The sequence below is a fragment of the Lichenostomus cassidix genome, chromosome Z (assembly GCF_008360975.1).
Source record: "Lichenostomus cassidix isolate B80296 chromosome Z, HeHo_3.0, whole genome shotgun sequence".
Lineage (NCBI taxonomy): Eukaryota > Metazoa > Chordata > Aves > Passeriformes > Meliphagidae > Lichenostomus > Lichenostomus cassidix.
This window is the reverse complement of record NC_139511.1, coordinates 3,189,165-3,207,479: the sequence shown is the minus strand read 5'-3', so window position 1 is coordinate 3,207,479 and position 18,315 is coordinate 3,189,165. Positions and strand designations below refer to the sequence as shown.

Sequence of the window (18,315 nt, the reverse complement as noted above, 5' to 3'; positions counted from 1 at the left end):
ACCTCAGGAGGTAATAACTGCAGGTCAAATGTATTTCTGGAAAACTAAAAGTTTCTGAAGCACACAATAGAAACACATCTAATCTCTACAGATCTAACACGTTCAATAATGAAATTAAAATGTTCACTAATAGACAAAACAAATCTTAAATCAACCTCAATTTTTCTTGCACTTATTACAGAATACATTGATACTTCAAACATTTCTAATCACACCTTACTACTTATAAAGGGAAGTGTTTAATTAGAAAAATCTTGAGAAATTTCTGTCTGTGGAAATGATATGGGAGGGAGTTCTCTGATTTATGGTTGTTTGTAATGAATGAGGTATTTGTATGTAAAGGATGGTGATTAATGACTAATGCAAACTGTATGATATGGTTTATTCATGTTTTTCTTGTTTTATATCTTGGGGGTGGGGTTGTTACTAATTTTATTGCACTTTTACTCAGCAATTTATTCAGGGTTTTTACTCTTTTACACAGTAATGAATTTTTGCCTCCTTATTTTTGAATAGAGTGAGTTCCAACTTTATTGGTTGTAATGGGACTAGGCACATTATAGCTAACTCACAGCCAATTTGATACTAAATTGCATCATCATAGGTGTTCTTAATACCCAAACGTTTTGGAAAGATGTCAGAAGTCTTTAGCTCTCAGATCAAAAAGATCTACTCAAATCCCCTTCTTGATGGAGGGAGATAAAAAATTATATTTCTTGGTGTATTATATATCTGTGCAGAACTCAGGTGACCTATTCCTGTTGCTTTTATTTAATCACTGTTTACATAGTGGAGAGAGGGAGGAGAAGGAATTCCTACATATCCATAAATGGATATGGATACATTCCTATCCATATCCATCTCTATGCATATCCTAATCCATTCTAGACATTATTTTCCAAATATGATGTTCAGTTTAGAGATGCAGTTAATGTTTTGTAATTGAAACTGCAATTCAGTGCAAATTTATAACTGGGGACTTCCAATGGCAGTGCTTAATCACTGGAATTTGTTTAGGGAGGGTTCATTTTTCCTTTGGAAAAGAAAAATGTAAAAAAAAAGTAAAATATTTTAATTTTGTCCCTTTGTTTAGTGATGCCTTTGACGTCCAGTATGGTGTAGTTGTCATTCGCCTCAAGGAGGGTCTGGACATTTCTCACCTTCAGGGCCAAGGTATGACTTACTTTGTTCCATCTGGTGAGTTGCTATTCTAGTTCCATTTTACAGCTGCATTCTAAATATATTAAATGAACACTCAGTGAAACAAAATCAAAGAAACACTAATGTTCTGGTACAGTAAAATTCGCTAAAATTAGTCAGTCTGAACTGTAAGATGGTAACCCACGGTCAGCAGCAGAACTTGGGTTTTCTGTGTGTTTCACCTTTCTGTGTTTGCAAATTGTATACAGCTGCTTCCAGAAGATCTTCTACTTTGCTGAAACTAATTAGTGATGCTGGCAAGTTGGCATCAAGTATGTGGGGCTGGAAATTGTGAAAATCACAACAAATACTGCACAATGCAGAGGAATGCAATTGAGTTTGGTGTGTGGGTTGCCAGCCCCTACACAGTTTAGAGACTCTGAGCAGTCTGCCTCAAATTTGGAAAGGTTTAAGACTTGGTTATGCTTTGTCAGTAGTGCTCTTAAGTAGAATGGTGTAATTTTAGTTAGATTCCAAAGCTGTGAGCTTTGGTGCAGCTGTCCACTGATTTGGTAATGTGTAATTGGTTTGTGGCTTGCTCCATATTCTGCTGCTACCATGAGGGGGAATCACACAAGGAGGGGCATCTCCCAGAAGAGAGGGAGATTTGCTCCTTCACTGGGAAAAAAGAATGTTTTAGTATTTGGAGAGAGTCAAAGAGGCTGTCACAGTGTGCAGGAGAGCACAGGAGTGTGAGAAATGGCAAGGAGTTGAACCAGCAGGGTGGAAACAGCACTGCTGACAAAACTGAGAATGTCACACCAAGGTGTCGGAAGAATCTTGGTACCCACTGGGCACTGTGAGTTTGCTTCAGCTCTGAGAGCTGCTCCACAAAAGCCAAACCTGGGAAAAAGACTTGGCAGTGAGACAAACACACTTGGTCTGTGCCGTGTCTGAGGCTTATCTTCCTCTTGGAGTTAAAAGTAGAAACAGAAAACATTTCACAAAGAGATTTTTTTTTTTTTTCTCTTCTAGTTGTACTTCCACAGTGTTATCTAGCTCTGTTTTTAGACTCTGGGAATGCAATCAGCAGCCAGAACCTGGGAAAGAAGCAGAAAATTACAGCTCTGCTCAGAGGAAGAGCCTCTTTGTGCTCTGAAGAAGTTCATAGAATGCTTTTGTGTTGTTTCTCCCCTGCCTGCCCTCTTGCCATGGTGTAACAGTTTCAGGACACTTTTATTATGAATAGCACAGTGTAGTCACATACCTCTGTTGAAACAATTTGTATCAATTCAGTGGTTTCTAATGGTGTTTTTGCTTTCTCAAAGATTTGCTATCATCCCAAGAGAAGTCTCCATGCACCAAGGATGTCATAGTAAAAGTGGATTATAGCAAGAAGTCTGAGACAGACACTTCCATAGCTTTTGCTCCATCATCCAGTGAAAGAACTCCCACTCCACGCAAAGGTAACTGCCAGTTAACAATGAAACCTGACTTCTCTCTCTTTCATTCTCTCCTCAGTCCCTCTCTCTCTATGCCCAGGGATTGTTTAGGCAGTTTTTGTGTCTGTGGAATAGAAGTGTCATGCTTTTATAGACAGTGATGTGTAATCACTTTAATACTTTGATTTGGAGCTTACCAGTCTGTGAAATAAATATTTGTTTCTAGTCCCCTAAATAAAACAGGTGGTAGGCAATGACTTAAAATGGATTTTCTTTGTTATTGAGTTTGAGAGACATTAGGAAGTGCTTGAGGGTCGTGCCCCACATTTGTACATTATGAGTGATTACAAGGCTCCTAAATATATGAACGTTTTTTCTCAGACTAGAATATTACGCATGTTAACAGACACAAATTATTCAGGATTCTTTGACATAACTGTAAGCAATTTTACTCTTTTCTTGCAAAGCAGAAGCCTTAATAGTTAGGTGATAATGAAGGTGTATATATATATTTTTTTAAGTACAAATGAATCCTGTGGTTTGGTAGACTGTGTTTGTGTGCTTTTCTCTGTGCCAAAATCCGCTTCATTTCACATCTTTATTTTCTAATCTCTTTTTTTTATTTACATTTGTATTGTTTTCATTAATGTCACAAAGGAAATTAACCTTTTTATTTTGTATCTTTAAAAACCTTCCAGAGGAGGACGAGGATGGAAAGACTCCAACACAACCACTGTTGAATAAAGGCAGGCATTTTCCACCTTTTTGTTTTAAATCATTCTTTCACATTGTTAATTTCAGTTTTCCTTTTGTAATTCTTTCTACACCTAAGTACCAGAGAGGAAAATCCCAACTGTGCAATGTTTATTTGTTTCTTCATATCTGCTTTAGAATGTGCTTCATCCTTAGGGATTAGCCATGGAAAAAAAAAAAAAGGCAACATAGTGGAAATTCCCAGAAGAAGTTGCTACTGAGAAAGGATTGTGCATAAACGCTGGCATTAAAAAAAAAGCAAAAACAAACAAAAACTTTTATTTTAGAGAAACGTTTGAAATGTGTTCAGGAGCTTTCTGCTTTTCTTTTTCTGTTGGGGTCCTTGCTTGGTTCAGGAAATACCATCTGATGGTGTAGTGGACCTGCTCTGTCAGTTTGCTCAGTGTAGCTGCTAAAGCCATAGTTGTTGCTCTGTTACTTGGAATTGTTCAATATCCTAAAAATTAAGACTACTCAGTGAGATGAACATGTGAAATAATGCAAAGTAGCCATTTAGGTCAACATTTTGAGAAATTACCTGAGCAGTTTTCACTTCCTGGTTTATTTCACACTTGTTCTGATTTAATCAGATACTTTTGCCTTAACTACAATTCATCTGAACTGTTTTGACATTTTCTTCAATTTCAGCAGCTAGAACCTTTTGTGTTTTAATAATGGAAAGTGAGATTACATCTTGAAGCACAAGATGGCAGCTTGGAAGAAGTCCCAGTATGCAGTAAAGTAGTATATTAATGTAAATCAGTCACAGATGTGCTCTAAATTTAAAAAATTCCTAATAAAATAGGGACAGACATGAATGTCAGACTCCTGGCTCTTGTTCAGACCCAAGTTTTAATTAAGAGGTTAAGGTTTTTTTCTACAGTTCAAAAAAAAAGACATTACCTGTATTTTTCTGATTGAAAATGCCATTATTGTCTTGTTCTCAACAAATAAAGTAACTTTGTTGCGCAAAACAGTACTTGTTGCAGAAGGTAGGACCCAAAATGCATAAGCAGCTTTTATTTTCACCACATGGTTAAAGAAAACCGGATTTAAGGAAGGAATTGCTTTGGACATTGTATTTACTTGTAAAATTAGTTATCTATATATTTTTAGGGAAACTATGTCATTTGCAAGAGGTAGCAACAATGTATGGCCTAAAGCTCTGGAGCAAGGTTAATTAAATTGTCCAGGCAAATCCCTGTCTAAAGACCTCACACATCCTTTATTTCTCAGATGTCTGCTAAATTACTTCAGCTGCTGAAATTATGAGTCTCCAGACTCCCTGAGTACAGCCAGTTCAGTCTAGAGCCAGTCAATCAAAATTTGGAGTTGGGCTGGGGGGCAAAAAGGAGAATTTTTAATTCAAAAGTAGGTATATCACAAAATATTAAGGAGTTCCTTTTGATGATTTTCAAAGTGATTAAGCAAAACACTTAAAAACCAAAATTTTACTATACTTTTTTCCCAGATTCAAAGAGCTCATCTCCTTTAAACCTGGCTGACCAAAGACTTCTTGATGCCAGTTCTCAGTTCCAGAAGAAGCAAGGCAAGAGCAATATTGATGTCTGGTGGCTCTTTGATGATGGAGGTAATGTGCTTTATAATTTACAAAGCTTTAAATGTTGATAAAAGAATTTATTGGAATAATTTTGGATTTGTTCTTAATAGATATCTGTTAGCCAATTCGTTTTAAGTCTGTACTATTTAACAAAGTGCAGTTTTCTTAATCTTTCTCAAATTCTGTTCTAAACACAGGTCTGACACTGTTGATTCCTTACCTTATTACAACCAAGAAGAAGTGGAAAGAGTGCAAGATCAGGGTGTTCATTGGTGGAAAAATAAACAGGATTGATCATGACAGAAGAGCGTGAGTTTGCCTTAAAAATTCCATTTCAAATGTAAATAGAGCATGTTACACATTGGATTAGTTTCTCTTCCAACTTGCCTTGTATCAGTTGTTCTTCACTTGAGGTGTAATCATATTCTGTTGCCTTTCTCAAAAAAGGCTTCATTTCTCCCAGATTGCTTTTGAATGAGTAACCTCAAACTAGTTTTTCTGCAATAACATTTTCTTTTCCAAATATTTTCTGAGATTGTCTTTAAGGGATACCACTTCTCTTATTTTGGGTTTATTTTCCAAAAGCATGTTGATTTATATTTATATGCCAAGTCAGTTTGGTTTTTTTCCTTGTTACATTTAGGATGCTTTTTTTCTGTTTCTTAAACTGCTGTGTTTTATTTACAGACATCTATCTGTTTACTCTGTGAGATAATTAAAAGTATGATCACATATAAAGGCTTGTTTTTCTGGTACAGGATGGCTACTTTGCTCAGCAAATTTCGGATAGACTTCTCAGATATTATGGTTCTTGGGGATATTAATACTAAGCCAAAGAAAGAAAAGTAAGTCTTGAAACGCATGATGTTTGTTTGTTGAATTTGTGATGTCAGTCATTCATTTAGGACACAGAAGTTAGAGTACAGAAGTTCTTGTGACATCAAGCATTTCACAAAAATGCAGGAAATTAACTCCTATGTCCAAGAATATAGAAATCTGTATTTTTTTGAATCTCTGGCCCTTACTCTGTAATGTTAAATTCAGAAAAATGAAGTTTGAAAAAAAATGAGAATTGTCTGGAGCAATCTTCTGTAAGAAGAAAGATGTTCACCAAAACTTAAATGATCTGAATCTCATAAAATCTTAGTTTAATGTAACAAAATTTGGTCTGGAAATAGTCTGATGTGGGATTTTCTTTTTTTTTTTAAATTGCTTGGACTGTTAATGGACACAGGAATGATCATACTTAGGAGATTTCTTACTTTCAAGTTCAAAAAAACGTTAAATGTAGATGGCTTTCAGCACAAATTTATAAGAATGTGAATGTGGATGTGGATGATCTAAAAATACTCTTTTCCCATTATCCTCCTTTCCCTTCAGGCCTTCTTGAGTTTGCTGAAGTTGTAAAATTATCTTTTATATGGGCATGCATTTATCTGAAAGTCTTGGTATGCCATGGAAATTGAAAAGTGTTACTTTAGAACTTGCTTAAATGCTAAATGTTAATATGAGTTCATTTATACCCTTTTTAATAGTTTTTTCTTAAATGTGTGGGAAACTTTGAGCAACTGAAGCAGAGTAAAACAAAGTGCTGCAGGAACTCTGGTGCTGTTGGATGCTTAGCTGTGAAAGGTGTAAACTCTGATGGAGTAGCACTCATTTATACATCACTGAGACTGCAGGATCACACAGAATTGTTTTTATTTAATAGAAGCGATCCATGAATTGTTTCTTCTGAGAGCATTTTTTCTATCTCTGTGGATACATCCCCACAGTATATCCAAAATATTTCTAAATACCATTTAGGTATTAATAACAGCTGAAAACCAAGTGGAAGAAGATTTGTTTTGAGCATTTGCTGTATAATAATATAATATTATTAGTAGATCTCCTTTAAGTTCAGCCAAAAAACAGCAAATCACATTTGTTTTCTTTCTTTGATTAAGGTGAAGTCATTCTACAGTAAAGACCACCAAGGGTAGATACAAAGATTGTTTTGTTAGTAACGTAGGCATTTCCTGGAGGAAATGTAGGTAGAAAAGTGGAGTAATATGAGCTGTTTTTTCTAGCAGAAAATAATTCAGCCTTGATCTTCAGAAGGTTGTACTCTGAAATTCTTGCTCTAAAGTTCTAGTAAATTCAAAGTATTCATATTCTAACGAGTGTGAGAGGAAGACTGAGTAAGATGTCTGAGTTTTTCCATTTGCATGTGGCTCCAGGACTGTATTGGAAAGAGATAAAAGAGGCAAAAAAGAAAAAAAAAAAAAAGATCAAAGCCAGAATCCTAATAGCAGTAGCATGAGAATTGATAGCTGGTTTTGGTGTAACATGTAACCTCCCCCATTTTCAAAGTTAGTTCTGAAGAAGCTGCTCCTAGTTACTGTACATTTTTTTTAGTTTAGTACTGATTTTTAAAATCAGAGTGAAATTTTGGAACTGAGTAAAATTTTATTTGTATGGTGAATTGTTTGCTGAATCAGTGTCTGCATGTGCAAAGAGATGATTTGATGTTCTAACTGCAGCAGGCAGGGCAAAAAACTTCAGTTTATTTTTATGTAGTAGAACAAAACTTACTTCTTGATACCATGAAAGTAATTTTTTACATAAAGACTAATTTCTGTTCTAATATCTGTTCACTTAATCCTTCCAGTATTGCAGCTTTTGAGGAAATGATAGAGCCCTTCAGACTTCACGAGGATGATAAAGAACAAGAAGTTGCAGATAAAATGAAGGAGGATGAGCCATGGAGGATAACAGATAATGAGCTTGAGCTTTACAAAACAAAGGTTCTGTTTTCTGTTTTCTGTTTTCTTTCAAGTGTTACGTCTGTTAAAACTTGTTTTTTCTCCTACTGCATTTGTGGTTGTGATACCACTGAGTTCATTCTTGCTGTTCTCTCTTCCATAGCAGTTTTTGTAAATAGCAGATAAAAAGGAGCATCTAAAACCATTTAGATGGTTCACAAAAGCAAAAAGGTTCTGCATTTGAGGATGAGTAGGGGGCAGTCTGCTTTCCTATAGTATTTCAGCAGTTAGTTTATAATAATTTAGTCTATATCCAGGTGTTGGGAACTCTTTTTTTTTTTTTTTTGACTAAGATGATGTGTTTTACTTCATAATTTTTAAGAAACACCACCAAAACCAAACAACACCTTGTGGTGCAGAGGAGCAGTTAAAGGTTTGACATCTTTCCCAAGCTATTGTGCACTATAGAGATTCCAGAAATATTTCTTCCCAAGTGTTTCTTTGGAGGAGGAAAGGTTATCCTGTAAAAGGGTAGTACTTGGCTTACTTCTACATTTTAAACTTGCTGCTTTCTTTTTTCCCAGCCTTACAACTGTAGGTTTTTTGGTAATAAGAACAAGTTTCCACACTGAGATGAAAATACCTGCTTTTTATTAATTACTCATTCCAATTGGTCATAACTGGATTTTTTTGGGGTTTTTGGGGTTTTTTTTTAACAAATTAACTTTTTGTCATTTTGGAATAAAAGCTGTTCCTAAAAAGTTTCATTTTATTTACAGACTTACCGACAGATCAGGCTAAATGAGTTGCTGAAAGAGCATTCAAGTACAGCTAACATAATTGTCATGTGAGTAAACTGCTTGGATTTGTGGTGTTGCCCTAATTGATATGGAGCTGTAATTTGAAATATAAACATAAATAGGGATCAGGAACAAGCCTTTGCCTTGGCATTGAGGGATAGAAATATTCAAGATTTCAGTGCTGACTGTATTTATTAGAAGTATGGAGATACTATTCTGCTGAACAAATAATGTCCTTTTTAGAGTTGTGCTTTGGATTATGACACTTTAGTTGATCACCTCCACATTTGTAGTGCAGCTCAGGATTCACACATCCTTTCTACTTCCTCATGCAGTTATTGTCCTCTTTTTCAAGTCCTTTCTATGATTTCCTTTTCTAGGAGATCTCTCAAGGTAATGTTAAGTCAATTATCTTGCTCACATATTTTTTTTTAATTGCTTTTGGTGTAAACAAGCAGAGGCAGATTGTAGTTTTCTTACTTGCTATATTTTAAAATATTGAAGATTCTTTCAAGAGAATGTCCTCAACTGAGGAGAATTCTGCATGAAGCTGCCTGAATATTAAATGGTGGTAACAGCCCAAAAGTGAGGAGGAAATAGATGCAAAGGCTTGAGATGTTTAAGATACAAACTCTCAACTCATGAATTCTGATTGAGGGGAAGAAATAAATTAAAACACTTAGGAAATTTGACTTAATATTTAGTTTTTTCTAGAATCACCAGTCACGTTTATCATGATCTGACTTGCACCTGGCCAGGTTTTTCTGCTCAGTGAATGTTGTTTCCTTGCTGGTTGCAGGAGCTTGCCCGTGGCACGGAAAGGAGCAGTTTCCAGTGCACTGTACATGGCCTGGCTAGAAGTTCTCTCTAAAGATCTGCCACCAATTCTCCTTGTTCGTGGGAATCATCAGAGTGTCCTCACCTTCTATTCCTAAGAGTACTGCACATGGCACAGCTGTGGTGAAATGGTACTTCAGTGCCCAGGGGAGAGTGACTGACGTGGTCTATAGTTCATTAACATCACAAAGGCAAAAAGTGACTCTTCTTTCACTATTTCACTGACTTGAAAGCACACAAGGAAAGTCACTGTATTTCTAAAGTTGTGACATCTTCAGTTTTATTCTATATTTTCTGTAATTTAATCTTGCTTAATGGGGGAGGATTCCTTGTTAGACTGAAGAACAAGACAAGCTTTTTGTTTGCTATTTGAATAGCAGCAATAAAATGTTGTATTTTTGATCAATGAAAGGATTATAGATTTATAAAAGCCTTTTAGCCTTGAGGTGCCTTCTGAAATTAACCAAATCTCACCCATACATCCTATTTTGTAAATTTATATAGAATGTCAAAATCTGCCTTCAACTAAGAGTTTAGATCAGACTTCCTTTAGTTTCTAGTCTATTCCATATTACAATAAAAATGAATGCTGCTTTTCAGTCTTCCATTGAGCTATTAGTTCTTAGTACTGTATGTTTTCTATCGTCAGAAAGTTTTTTGGTTTTTTTTTTTTAATTATTATATCTGTTAGATTTAAAGGTGAGAATTGGGGCAGGTCAGTTGAACTAAAGCAAATCCCTTATGTTAGTGTCACTAAGTTTTGTAACAGTCAAAATAAAACTAATTCTGCTTGCAGAGAGAGGGTTCTTTTTCTCAAATTTGACAATGTGTTGAGACAGACAGCTAACATTATCTGCCTCAGCAGAGGGTAGAAAGTACCCTCTTGGTCTTAGCTCTGCTGTGAAATCAAGCTCATCTTGCTGGCTGAGGTTTCTCAACTTAATACAGATCAGAAGAAAATTTAAAAAAAGACCTGTCCTAGTTCTTGGCCTCTTACATTTCAGTGTCACTTTCAACTTATTTTTGAAACAAAACTCGACTTAAGGCTTGAATGGGGATAATATAAGCAATGTGATGCTATCTAACAGAAAACAGTAAACACTATGTGGAATTGTGCTATCCAGTATGAAATGTAAAAGCTGCAGTTCTCTCGCATTTTTCAACAAATGGTTAAACGGACCACTAAGTTCTTAGGGGAGATGTTTTTAGGTCAATTCATTCAGTTGTCAGAAAATGCATTTAGTCTTATTAAATAATACTCAGGTTTGATCGTCTAGCAGTTTTGATCTATTCCATACATCCTACTTTATACATTTTCTATGTTCAATAAAGAAACTGCCAGTCTTGTGTGCCCTTTCATTGTATATTTTGGAAACTTCACAATTTAGTCTACTACAAACACCTGCAAAAGAAATTTCACTTGAGCCTTTGTATGAAGGTTAGTAATGTGAACTCTTTTTTAAATTCCTAATATATTTTGGATAGAAAGGATTGCCTAAAAACATTTCACAAGCTTTTGATATTAGCATTGGACATGCTACTGGATCAGTTTACCAGTGGGTGAGTGACTTTCATTTAAGGATGCACAGAAAAGGTTTTTTGGGTTTTTTTTTTTTTTGTTTTGGTGTTTGTTCTTTTGTTGTTTTTTTGTTTTGGTGTTTGTTTTTTTTTTTCCTAAATACAGGATCAAATTGAAATGTAACTTCCTTTTGAAGGACAAAGTATAATCATTGTGTGGCAAGGTGGAGCTTCAACTTCTTGTGATTAAAGATAAAAATACACTGTGCAGTGTACACTGTTGTCAAGTTCTTGGTAAACTGCAAAAAGTCCTTTTTTTTTTTTTTCCTTTTTTTGCTGTTTGTCAATTGGATTTGAGGCTATGGAATCATTTCACTTTTGAAAAAACTTTTTAGAAAAACAAACATGCATGTCTTGCTGCTAAGTGTGAGATAACTGATGCCAGCATGAACCCAGCTTGTTATGATAAAACATTGTAAGACAAGACAGACAGTGCACAGTCAAAGTGCTGTTTCCTTCCAGGTGAGGGGATGTGGATCAAACTTACCAACGTAAATATCACAGGTTTTACAGTGTTTTGTAGGGGATAAGGTTGTCACATTGTGCATATGGAATCATTGCCACATTTCTCCTTGTTTCGTGGGTAACATTCTTTTGAGCAGATGGACAGTATGGCATGGACTTAGTGCTGCTATCTTTAAAAAAAAAAACAAAAACAAAACGTGCACAGGTACACTTACTTAAAAGGTTTATTTGCCCATTCAGGAAACCATTGCTTGTGATCTGTAACACAACACAGAAACCAAATGAAGTGTGTGTATACATGCATATATGTGTATAAAATTATATAAAATATATCTAAATATGCATATGGGGATAGTTAAGGTCATGTCTGTGAAATACCGTAGGATGCTTTTCACATGCACTCTCAGGAGTCCACTAATGCTAGGCATGAGGGCAAGTTCCAAGATTATTTTCTCACTTAAAATTGAACAGTTAATGGTAATTGTCTGCAACAGATGTCAGTTAGTGGCAGTCACTCCAACTCCTGCTTTGATTTTGACGCCAAATTTACTTATTTTCCAATCATCATTAATTACATGAGAAAGTAAATCACTTACACATGGCAAGTCATACCTTCTTATAGATTAAGTTCCTTTTTATGGGTTTAGAAGGACAGTAATAGCTGGTGAAAATCAATTATTTATTTGTTCACTTGTATTTAGGTTTCCTTTTACATACATTTCTTTTTATATGCTTTTTTCTGACATTACATATTTAAAAAAATAACTAAAAATAATTTAAAGATTTGGGCGTTAGTGGGTCGTGGCCCACTTGGTTTGAAGATGTAAGATTTGACACTGTACTGTAACTGTCCCACACAAATGCTTTTCTAATGTTTTAACGTAATTATTGCAGTTAATACTTTGTACCAGGGGGATGTCACTGCAATAAAAGAAGTGAATTCAATACAACTGTCTTGTCTAACTAAACTTTTTTTTTTTTTTTTTTGTGGTGGGAAGGGAATAATGTTCATAATCCAACATGTCAATGCTGAATTTAGTTCTTGACACGTGAATATTTCATCCATCTGATAATTACCTTTGTAGTGGAATTTGCACAGGACCAGGGGAACTTAAAGCAATTCATGTGTCTGGTGTAAAAGCAAAAACCATTTTGTTTTTTTGGGAGAAGAATGTTTGCATCTGGGTTAGAAACAGCAGTGGTTGCATAACAAATTAACCTTGTAAAATTTGTCATGACTTGCCAGACTTGCCCATGGTGTTTTTCAGCTGGAATGTGGGTGTCTGAAAATCTGTTTCCATTCATTTTGCTCCTGAGCACAGAGGACTCTCAACTCCTGTGTGTCCCTTGAAACAGTAGTCCACTGGGACATGAAATATTTTGGGGAAACAGCTTGCTTCTAACAAGACCTGTTTAGCCTCAAGTTCACTAGTGTGCACTCAACTGAGAAATTGTTGAAAAACTGAAGTTTAAAAGTATAATGAGAAGAAGGGCTGAGTTCTGTCATTAAAATCCTACTTAGAACCACTGAAAAACTGTAACCTCTTTGGTTTTAGTATTTAACCTCTGCTACATTCAGAGCTGTTCTGTATATCCATTGTTAGAAATGTTTAAATTGAGGCCTTCAGAGTGAGGTTTGGGAAACGGAAAGCTTGTTTTTAGTTCACTGCCAGCACCTGTGGCATCAGCTCTACCCTGCTCTGCTCTGTAAAGAGGCACAGAAGGTTTGTATCAGCTTTTTCTAGATCCTCCTGTCTGCTGGAGCAGTGTGAAGTGGATCTGAGCAATGACATTACTTTGTGCTGAATTCTTACTTAATTGACTTCAAGCCTGCGCTTGAAGCTAAGAAATGAGGATTTGATCAAGGTCAATCTCATCACTTCAGAGTGAAGGCTCACACTGCACAGTGCTGTTATTTTGCTTTAAAACAGGGAAGCAGGACACCCCTCACCTTGGTGCTTTCCTTCCCCACACAAACTCTGTGGATCCTGATAATCCCAAAACCTGGTTTGTGTTCAGCTGGGGTGGGAAAGCCAGGCTTTCAGGTCAGTGAGACCACAGAGGCAGCAAGTGGTGCATCACCCAATCCTTCCTGCTGTTCTGCCTTTTGGCAGAGTGGTGCAAAATGGGTTTCCAGAGTTCAGACTGGATTAGGCTGCTGGAGGCCACTGCGTTTAGGGCAGGGTGATGCAAACTGCTGCAAAGCTTTGAGTGGCAGCATGGAATGAATGAGTAAATGCTGAAGCAGGTGCAGCCACCTTCTCCAAACAGCAGCAGGCAAGATGTTTTGTTGAAATGAAAGGCTTCCTATGCCCAGAGGTGCATCTGGTGCTGACAGAAAGTGCTCCATCCTTGGGACTGTATCCTCTGGACTTGCTGGCAGCTGCACAACCAGTGTGACCAAGTCCAGCCTCTGCTGATTTCTGACTGAATCCTGTTGTTACTGAATGGAGAACAGGAAAAGGAACCTCAGATGAGTTTTTCTTGCTCTCCTCCTTGGTCTGCCTTCTGTCTCTTTCAGAAAACATTGGATTTGTATCTGCAGGAACCTGCTCTACACCCTGCTGCATTTAACCCCACATCACAACATTATGGGGAGCAGGGAAAAGGAATCCCTCAGGATTTAAACTGCCAGGATGTACTAAATTAAACCTTTTAACCCATCCTCCTCTAGACATCTCTCAGCACTGAGCCAATCTACAGTGAGCAAGAGCAAAGACCTGCAGGGAAATGTCAGTCTGCTCTGCCTTGCTAATGCTGATATAAAAATAAAAGTAAAGCATCCCCTCTCGTGCCTTTCACTGCCCTTATGCCTGTTCACAAGAATCTGATGGCAGTAGCCCCTGGATGTGACAGACATCACAATCCTGCTCCCTGGGATCTGGGAAAACTCACCCTGCTGAGCTGTAGCCAAACCAAATTCCAGTGTGAGGTTCTGTGTCCAGGTTCCTCCCGTTTGTATTCCCTCAGTCCCATCCACAGTGATAGCAAAACTCCTGGTAGCAGATTATTTTTGGTGAGGGAAATGCTATTCCTGTAGAGTTTTCTAGGAGTTCCAACTAAAATAGCATCACCAGGTGGCACCACTGTCTTTCAGCAGTTCGTGTAATGCCTGAAACTGCACTGCCAAAAGCACTCTTCCTGCACTACTCCATTGGTTTCTTTGATTTAACCACTTAGTACTTCGAATTAACAACAGCTATCAGCATAATAACATTATTTTCCATAATTTTTTTCAAAATTTTGACTGGATTGGAGCAGAGTTTAGTATTAATTCCATCAGGCCCTGTGGGAAAGAATACTCTGATTTTGCTCCAAAGGGATGCAGGAATCTCCAAGCAGATGCTGCCTGATGAGTTCAAACAGCCTTTTTCACCACTGAGTAATCATTTCATAACACACTGGGTGATGATAACTGCTTTTCTCAGTGGCACTTTCCAGCTGTATTGACCTTAGAGAGCAGGAGAAATGCTGCAGGCAGAGAGGGAAGAGATGTTAGAAAACAGAGCACACTGGCATGTCCAATCCAGTTTCAGAATAATCTATAACATTCTGATAAGGTATTTTTGCTTCATAAGTGACAAACGACAAATGTCTGCTGCTTCCAACCACAAAGGTGGGAGCTGGTCAAAAAAAGCTTTGTGTCATCCTGAAATATTCAAGTACTGGCTATTTAAAGTACTGAAGGGGACTGAATAGTTCAGACATTTTCAAGTTAATTTAGCCTGAAAATAACTTTATCACTCTGTTGAACAGATTTACAGCCACTAAATCTTGGAACATCTCTCTGCAATTAAATTTGTCTCTGCAAAACAGATGGCAGCATGGAGTCAGTCACAAGCAAAGGATTTCCACAGGCTCTGCCTGAAAATTAGAGAGCTGGGATTAGCCTTGAAATATCCTCACTCCCAGCCCTGTGAAGTTACTCATTTTTTCAGACCAAGCTGCCTGGCTGGATGGTTTAACCAGAGTGTTGCAAATTATAGAGACTCTTGAACAATTCCATTGTACTACTGTTGCCAATTACATACAAAAACATTCACAGTAGCAGTAAATAAAATTACACCTCAAGCATGGGGTGGGACAGTTCTACAAAAAAACGTGTGTCAGATAATCCAGTGCTAGCCTGTGTGTTTTATAAACCCTGGGGGAAGTTTAATGCAGCTCCTCTCTGATGAGCAGCAGGGGTGAAAGAAAAAATGGAATAAAAACCATTTGATAAGGTGCAAAAATAGCAGCAGAAAAGTTAAGCTTGTAGTCTAAGCACCTGGAAATCGTGGCAGGTCGAAGCACAGTGCCTGCCAAGAGGAACAAACAGAACCCTACAGAGTCAAACAAGGACAGCTATTTGCAGAATTAGCAGGTGAAATCAAGGCTAACCACACACTAGTGTGAGCTTTCACGTGGGATTTTGGCTACCCTCACACAGATCTCATTTTATGGAGCATTGTTAAGAGTCTTTGTTCTCATTAAAATCTTTCTGTACTCTTCAAGTAGTAATAGTAGTAATTCAGGCATGGCAGGATTTATGAGGAGAGTTCAGCCTTTGGCAAGTGCATGTTGACCCTTACTGAGTGCTCTTTACTCATGATATTTTTATTTTCACTGTATTGCAGGGCAGCTTTCATGTCCTTGCCATGTTTGTAAGGATCTAGAAAAATGAGGATTAATTCTCAGCTGAGACTTGGAAGGGCAAGATTATGATTTCCTCTCTAGCCAGAGCACAAATCTCACTTTTTCCATCCTGTTGGCCAGCCCTCAAACCCGTCAGTCACCCTAGAAAACTCATTCTGCCCCGGACACAAAACATTCCAGCATTAATTTGTGGTTTGGAGTCTGTCTTTGCAAATGTATCTATCCATGAGCCATCACTCCAAATGCACCACAGTCAAGAAGTACTCACTTTCCCAGGATTAGACAAGGCTAGTAATAAAAACCATCTCCTCCTACTGTAGATTTGTCTATTTGTAGTTGGTGTCTAAATAAAGAACAATAAGCTCTGATTTGGTAGGTTTGTCCTTGTTTGGATCATAAGAACTATATTTTATGGCAGCATTTGTGCCAGAAAAGAACTTAGTGGTAGATTTGGAATTCAGATCAATCCTTTTTTTCAGATTTTCCTGTGAATAACAGTCATGCTTTCTCTTCCCTTTAACGGGGAACATTTTTTGGTGATCACTTTAAAATAACACCTTTTATTTAAAATTACTTTTTGTCATCTACTTTAAAACATTCCTGTGATGTGGAATAATTAATAGTCCCTGATAAAGAAAAATCAAGTACATAAAACAGCTTGCTCCTTCAGTCCCTAAGAATATGGCAAGATACTTCCCAAACCTAAACAAAAGCAGGAAAATATCTGCATTTTCACTGGCTTCACTGCAATATGGGTACAGATTTTTGAAACTGGCCTGTGGTACATGGAGATTGAAGGAATGACAAGGTTGCTCCTAGGATTTCAGATTTTCAGAGTGGGAGTAGTAAAAGTGGAGCTGGTCAGGTCACACTGCCTGACAGGTTTGGGTAGTTTGTGCTGCTTGTCCTCCAGGGGAGCCACCTGTAAGTAGTTATTGGGGGATATTCCACACTTTTCTAGGAGGCTTTCAGGTTTTTTTGTTTTAAGACACAGAAATATTTCTGCTTCCTAAATCAACAGGTGTTGGGTAAATGTGTTCACTCTCCCACCTGGTCTTCTGGCTGGTGGGAGAACACACATTTCAAACATTTCACACTTCAAACGTGCTCTGAGGCACCTAAATGCTCTTGTCAGAACAGAAAGGAATATCAGGTCACCTGCAAAAATGCTGCAGGCATCTCATGTCTCGGCTGAGGAGATGAGAGTCATGAAAATTTATGCGTCTGCCACGAGAGTAGCTGTGAAATGATAGTTGGAGTGAACTGGCAGAAGATGAATCCCTGGGAATGAGATCCTGTGGTTCTGAGTTCTGCTTTGGAGAGGACATCAAAAGTGCTGTAAGGAAATACACAGGATGACAACAAGGGTGTATGAATGCCTTCTGTGTGTAGTAATTTTTTTTTTAATAGCACTTTGTACTGTGGAAAGTCTTAAAATCTTTGACATTTTTGTTTTCTCACTGTTTTTTGTCTTTTTCCTTTTTTCAGTATAAACCATTTAGTTGCAGCATGCTTAATATTGCTTGCATCATTGAAAATTCTGAGGGTTTGACAGCTTGTGTGGATCATATTCTGGATTCTGCTTCCTCTTGATTTTTAACAAACCTTGGTTTTTCTCTGGGTCACTTTAGAGTATTTGCTCTTAGTTGCTCCCATAACCAGTTTGTTTGGCACAGACAACATTCTACACCTGAATGCACAGCTCTTTGTATGCTATTATGTGGCTGAAAGTGAAAAATTCAGGAAAAAGGACTGCTTAATTAGTTAGCAACACTAAACAAAAGCAAATCTAAGGAGCTTTCCTAGGAAGGTGATGGTTATTTCACAAAAAAAGGTATTTATATGATATTAACTGATGTTGTTAGTCTGAAGAGAGACAAAGAAGTGTGAGAATTAGGAGTGGTTTCTTCTCATGTATAGAGGAAATTTCCATTTTATTCATTTTGGAAAGTATTGCCTGAACAACAGAGAAGGCAGATCTGGCACTGTGACCCTAACAATGTGAATAAATAGATGTGACCCCATTTTCTGTCTGTGTTCATCTTGAAACTCCAGAAACTAAAAAACCACTGTTTTTCACAAAGGATGGGTTTGTTGTCTGTGTGTGTTTGTTTGTTTTTATTAGGCATGCCAAGTTATATCCATATTTGACACCCTGTTCATGTTGTCTCTCGCTAGTTTGTTTTGGGGTTTTTTGGTGGGGTTTTTTGATTGGTTGTTGTTGGTTTTGGGTTTTTTGGGCTTGTTGTTGTTGTTGGGGGTTTGTTTGTTTGTTTGTGGGTTTTTTTGTTTTTTGGCTTTTTGGTTGGGTTTTTGTTTTGGAGGGGGTGGTTTGTTTGTTTTTTGTTTGTTTGGGGTTT

At 37.2% G+C, this 18,315-nt stretch overlaps 1 protein-coding gene across 2 annotated transcripts in view; it reads left to right on the top strand.

Annotated features, from left to right (window-relative positions):
• SLC12A2 (solute carrier family 12 member 2) overlaps positions 1 to 12,270 on the top strand; it is a 55,180-nt gene extending 42,910 nt beyond the window's left edge. Inside the window, exons 19-27 of one of the 2 annotated variants that reach the window (XM_085042798.1) lie at positions 1,094 to 1,173; positions 2,469 to 2,606; positions 3,281 to 3,328; positions 4,807 to 4,926; positions 5,094 to 5,205; positions 5,655 to 5,741; positions 7,547 to 7,682; positions 8,420 to 8,487; positions 9,240 to 12,270. In XM_085042798.1, the coding sequence (XP_084898924.1) occupies positions 1,094 to 1,173; positions 2,469 to 2,606; positions 3,281 to 3,328; positions 4,807 to 4,926; positions 5,094 to 5,205; positions 5,655 to 5,741; positions 7,547 to 7,682; positions 8,420 to 8,487; positions 9,240 to 9,375 (925 nt within the window). In that variant the 3' untranslated portion in view covers positions 9,376 to 12,270. The remainder of the gene's footprint in view (positions 1 to 1,093; positions 1,174 to 2,468; positions 2,607 to 3,280; positions 3,329 to 4,806; positions 4,927 to 5,093; positions 5,206 to 5,654; positions 5,742 to 7,546; positions 7,683 to 8,419; positions 8,488 to 9,239) is intronic. The other variant, XM_085042799.1, reaches the window with a different exon arrangement.
• Positions 12,271 to 18,315: the final 6,045 nt, after the last annotated feature.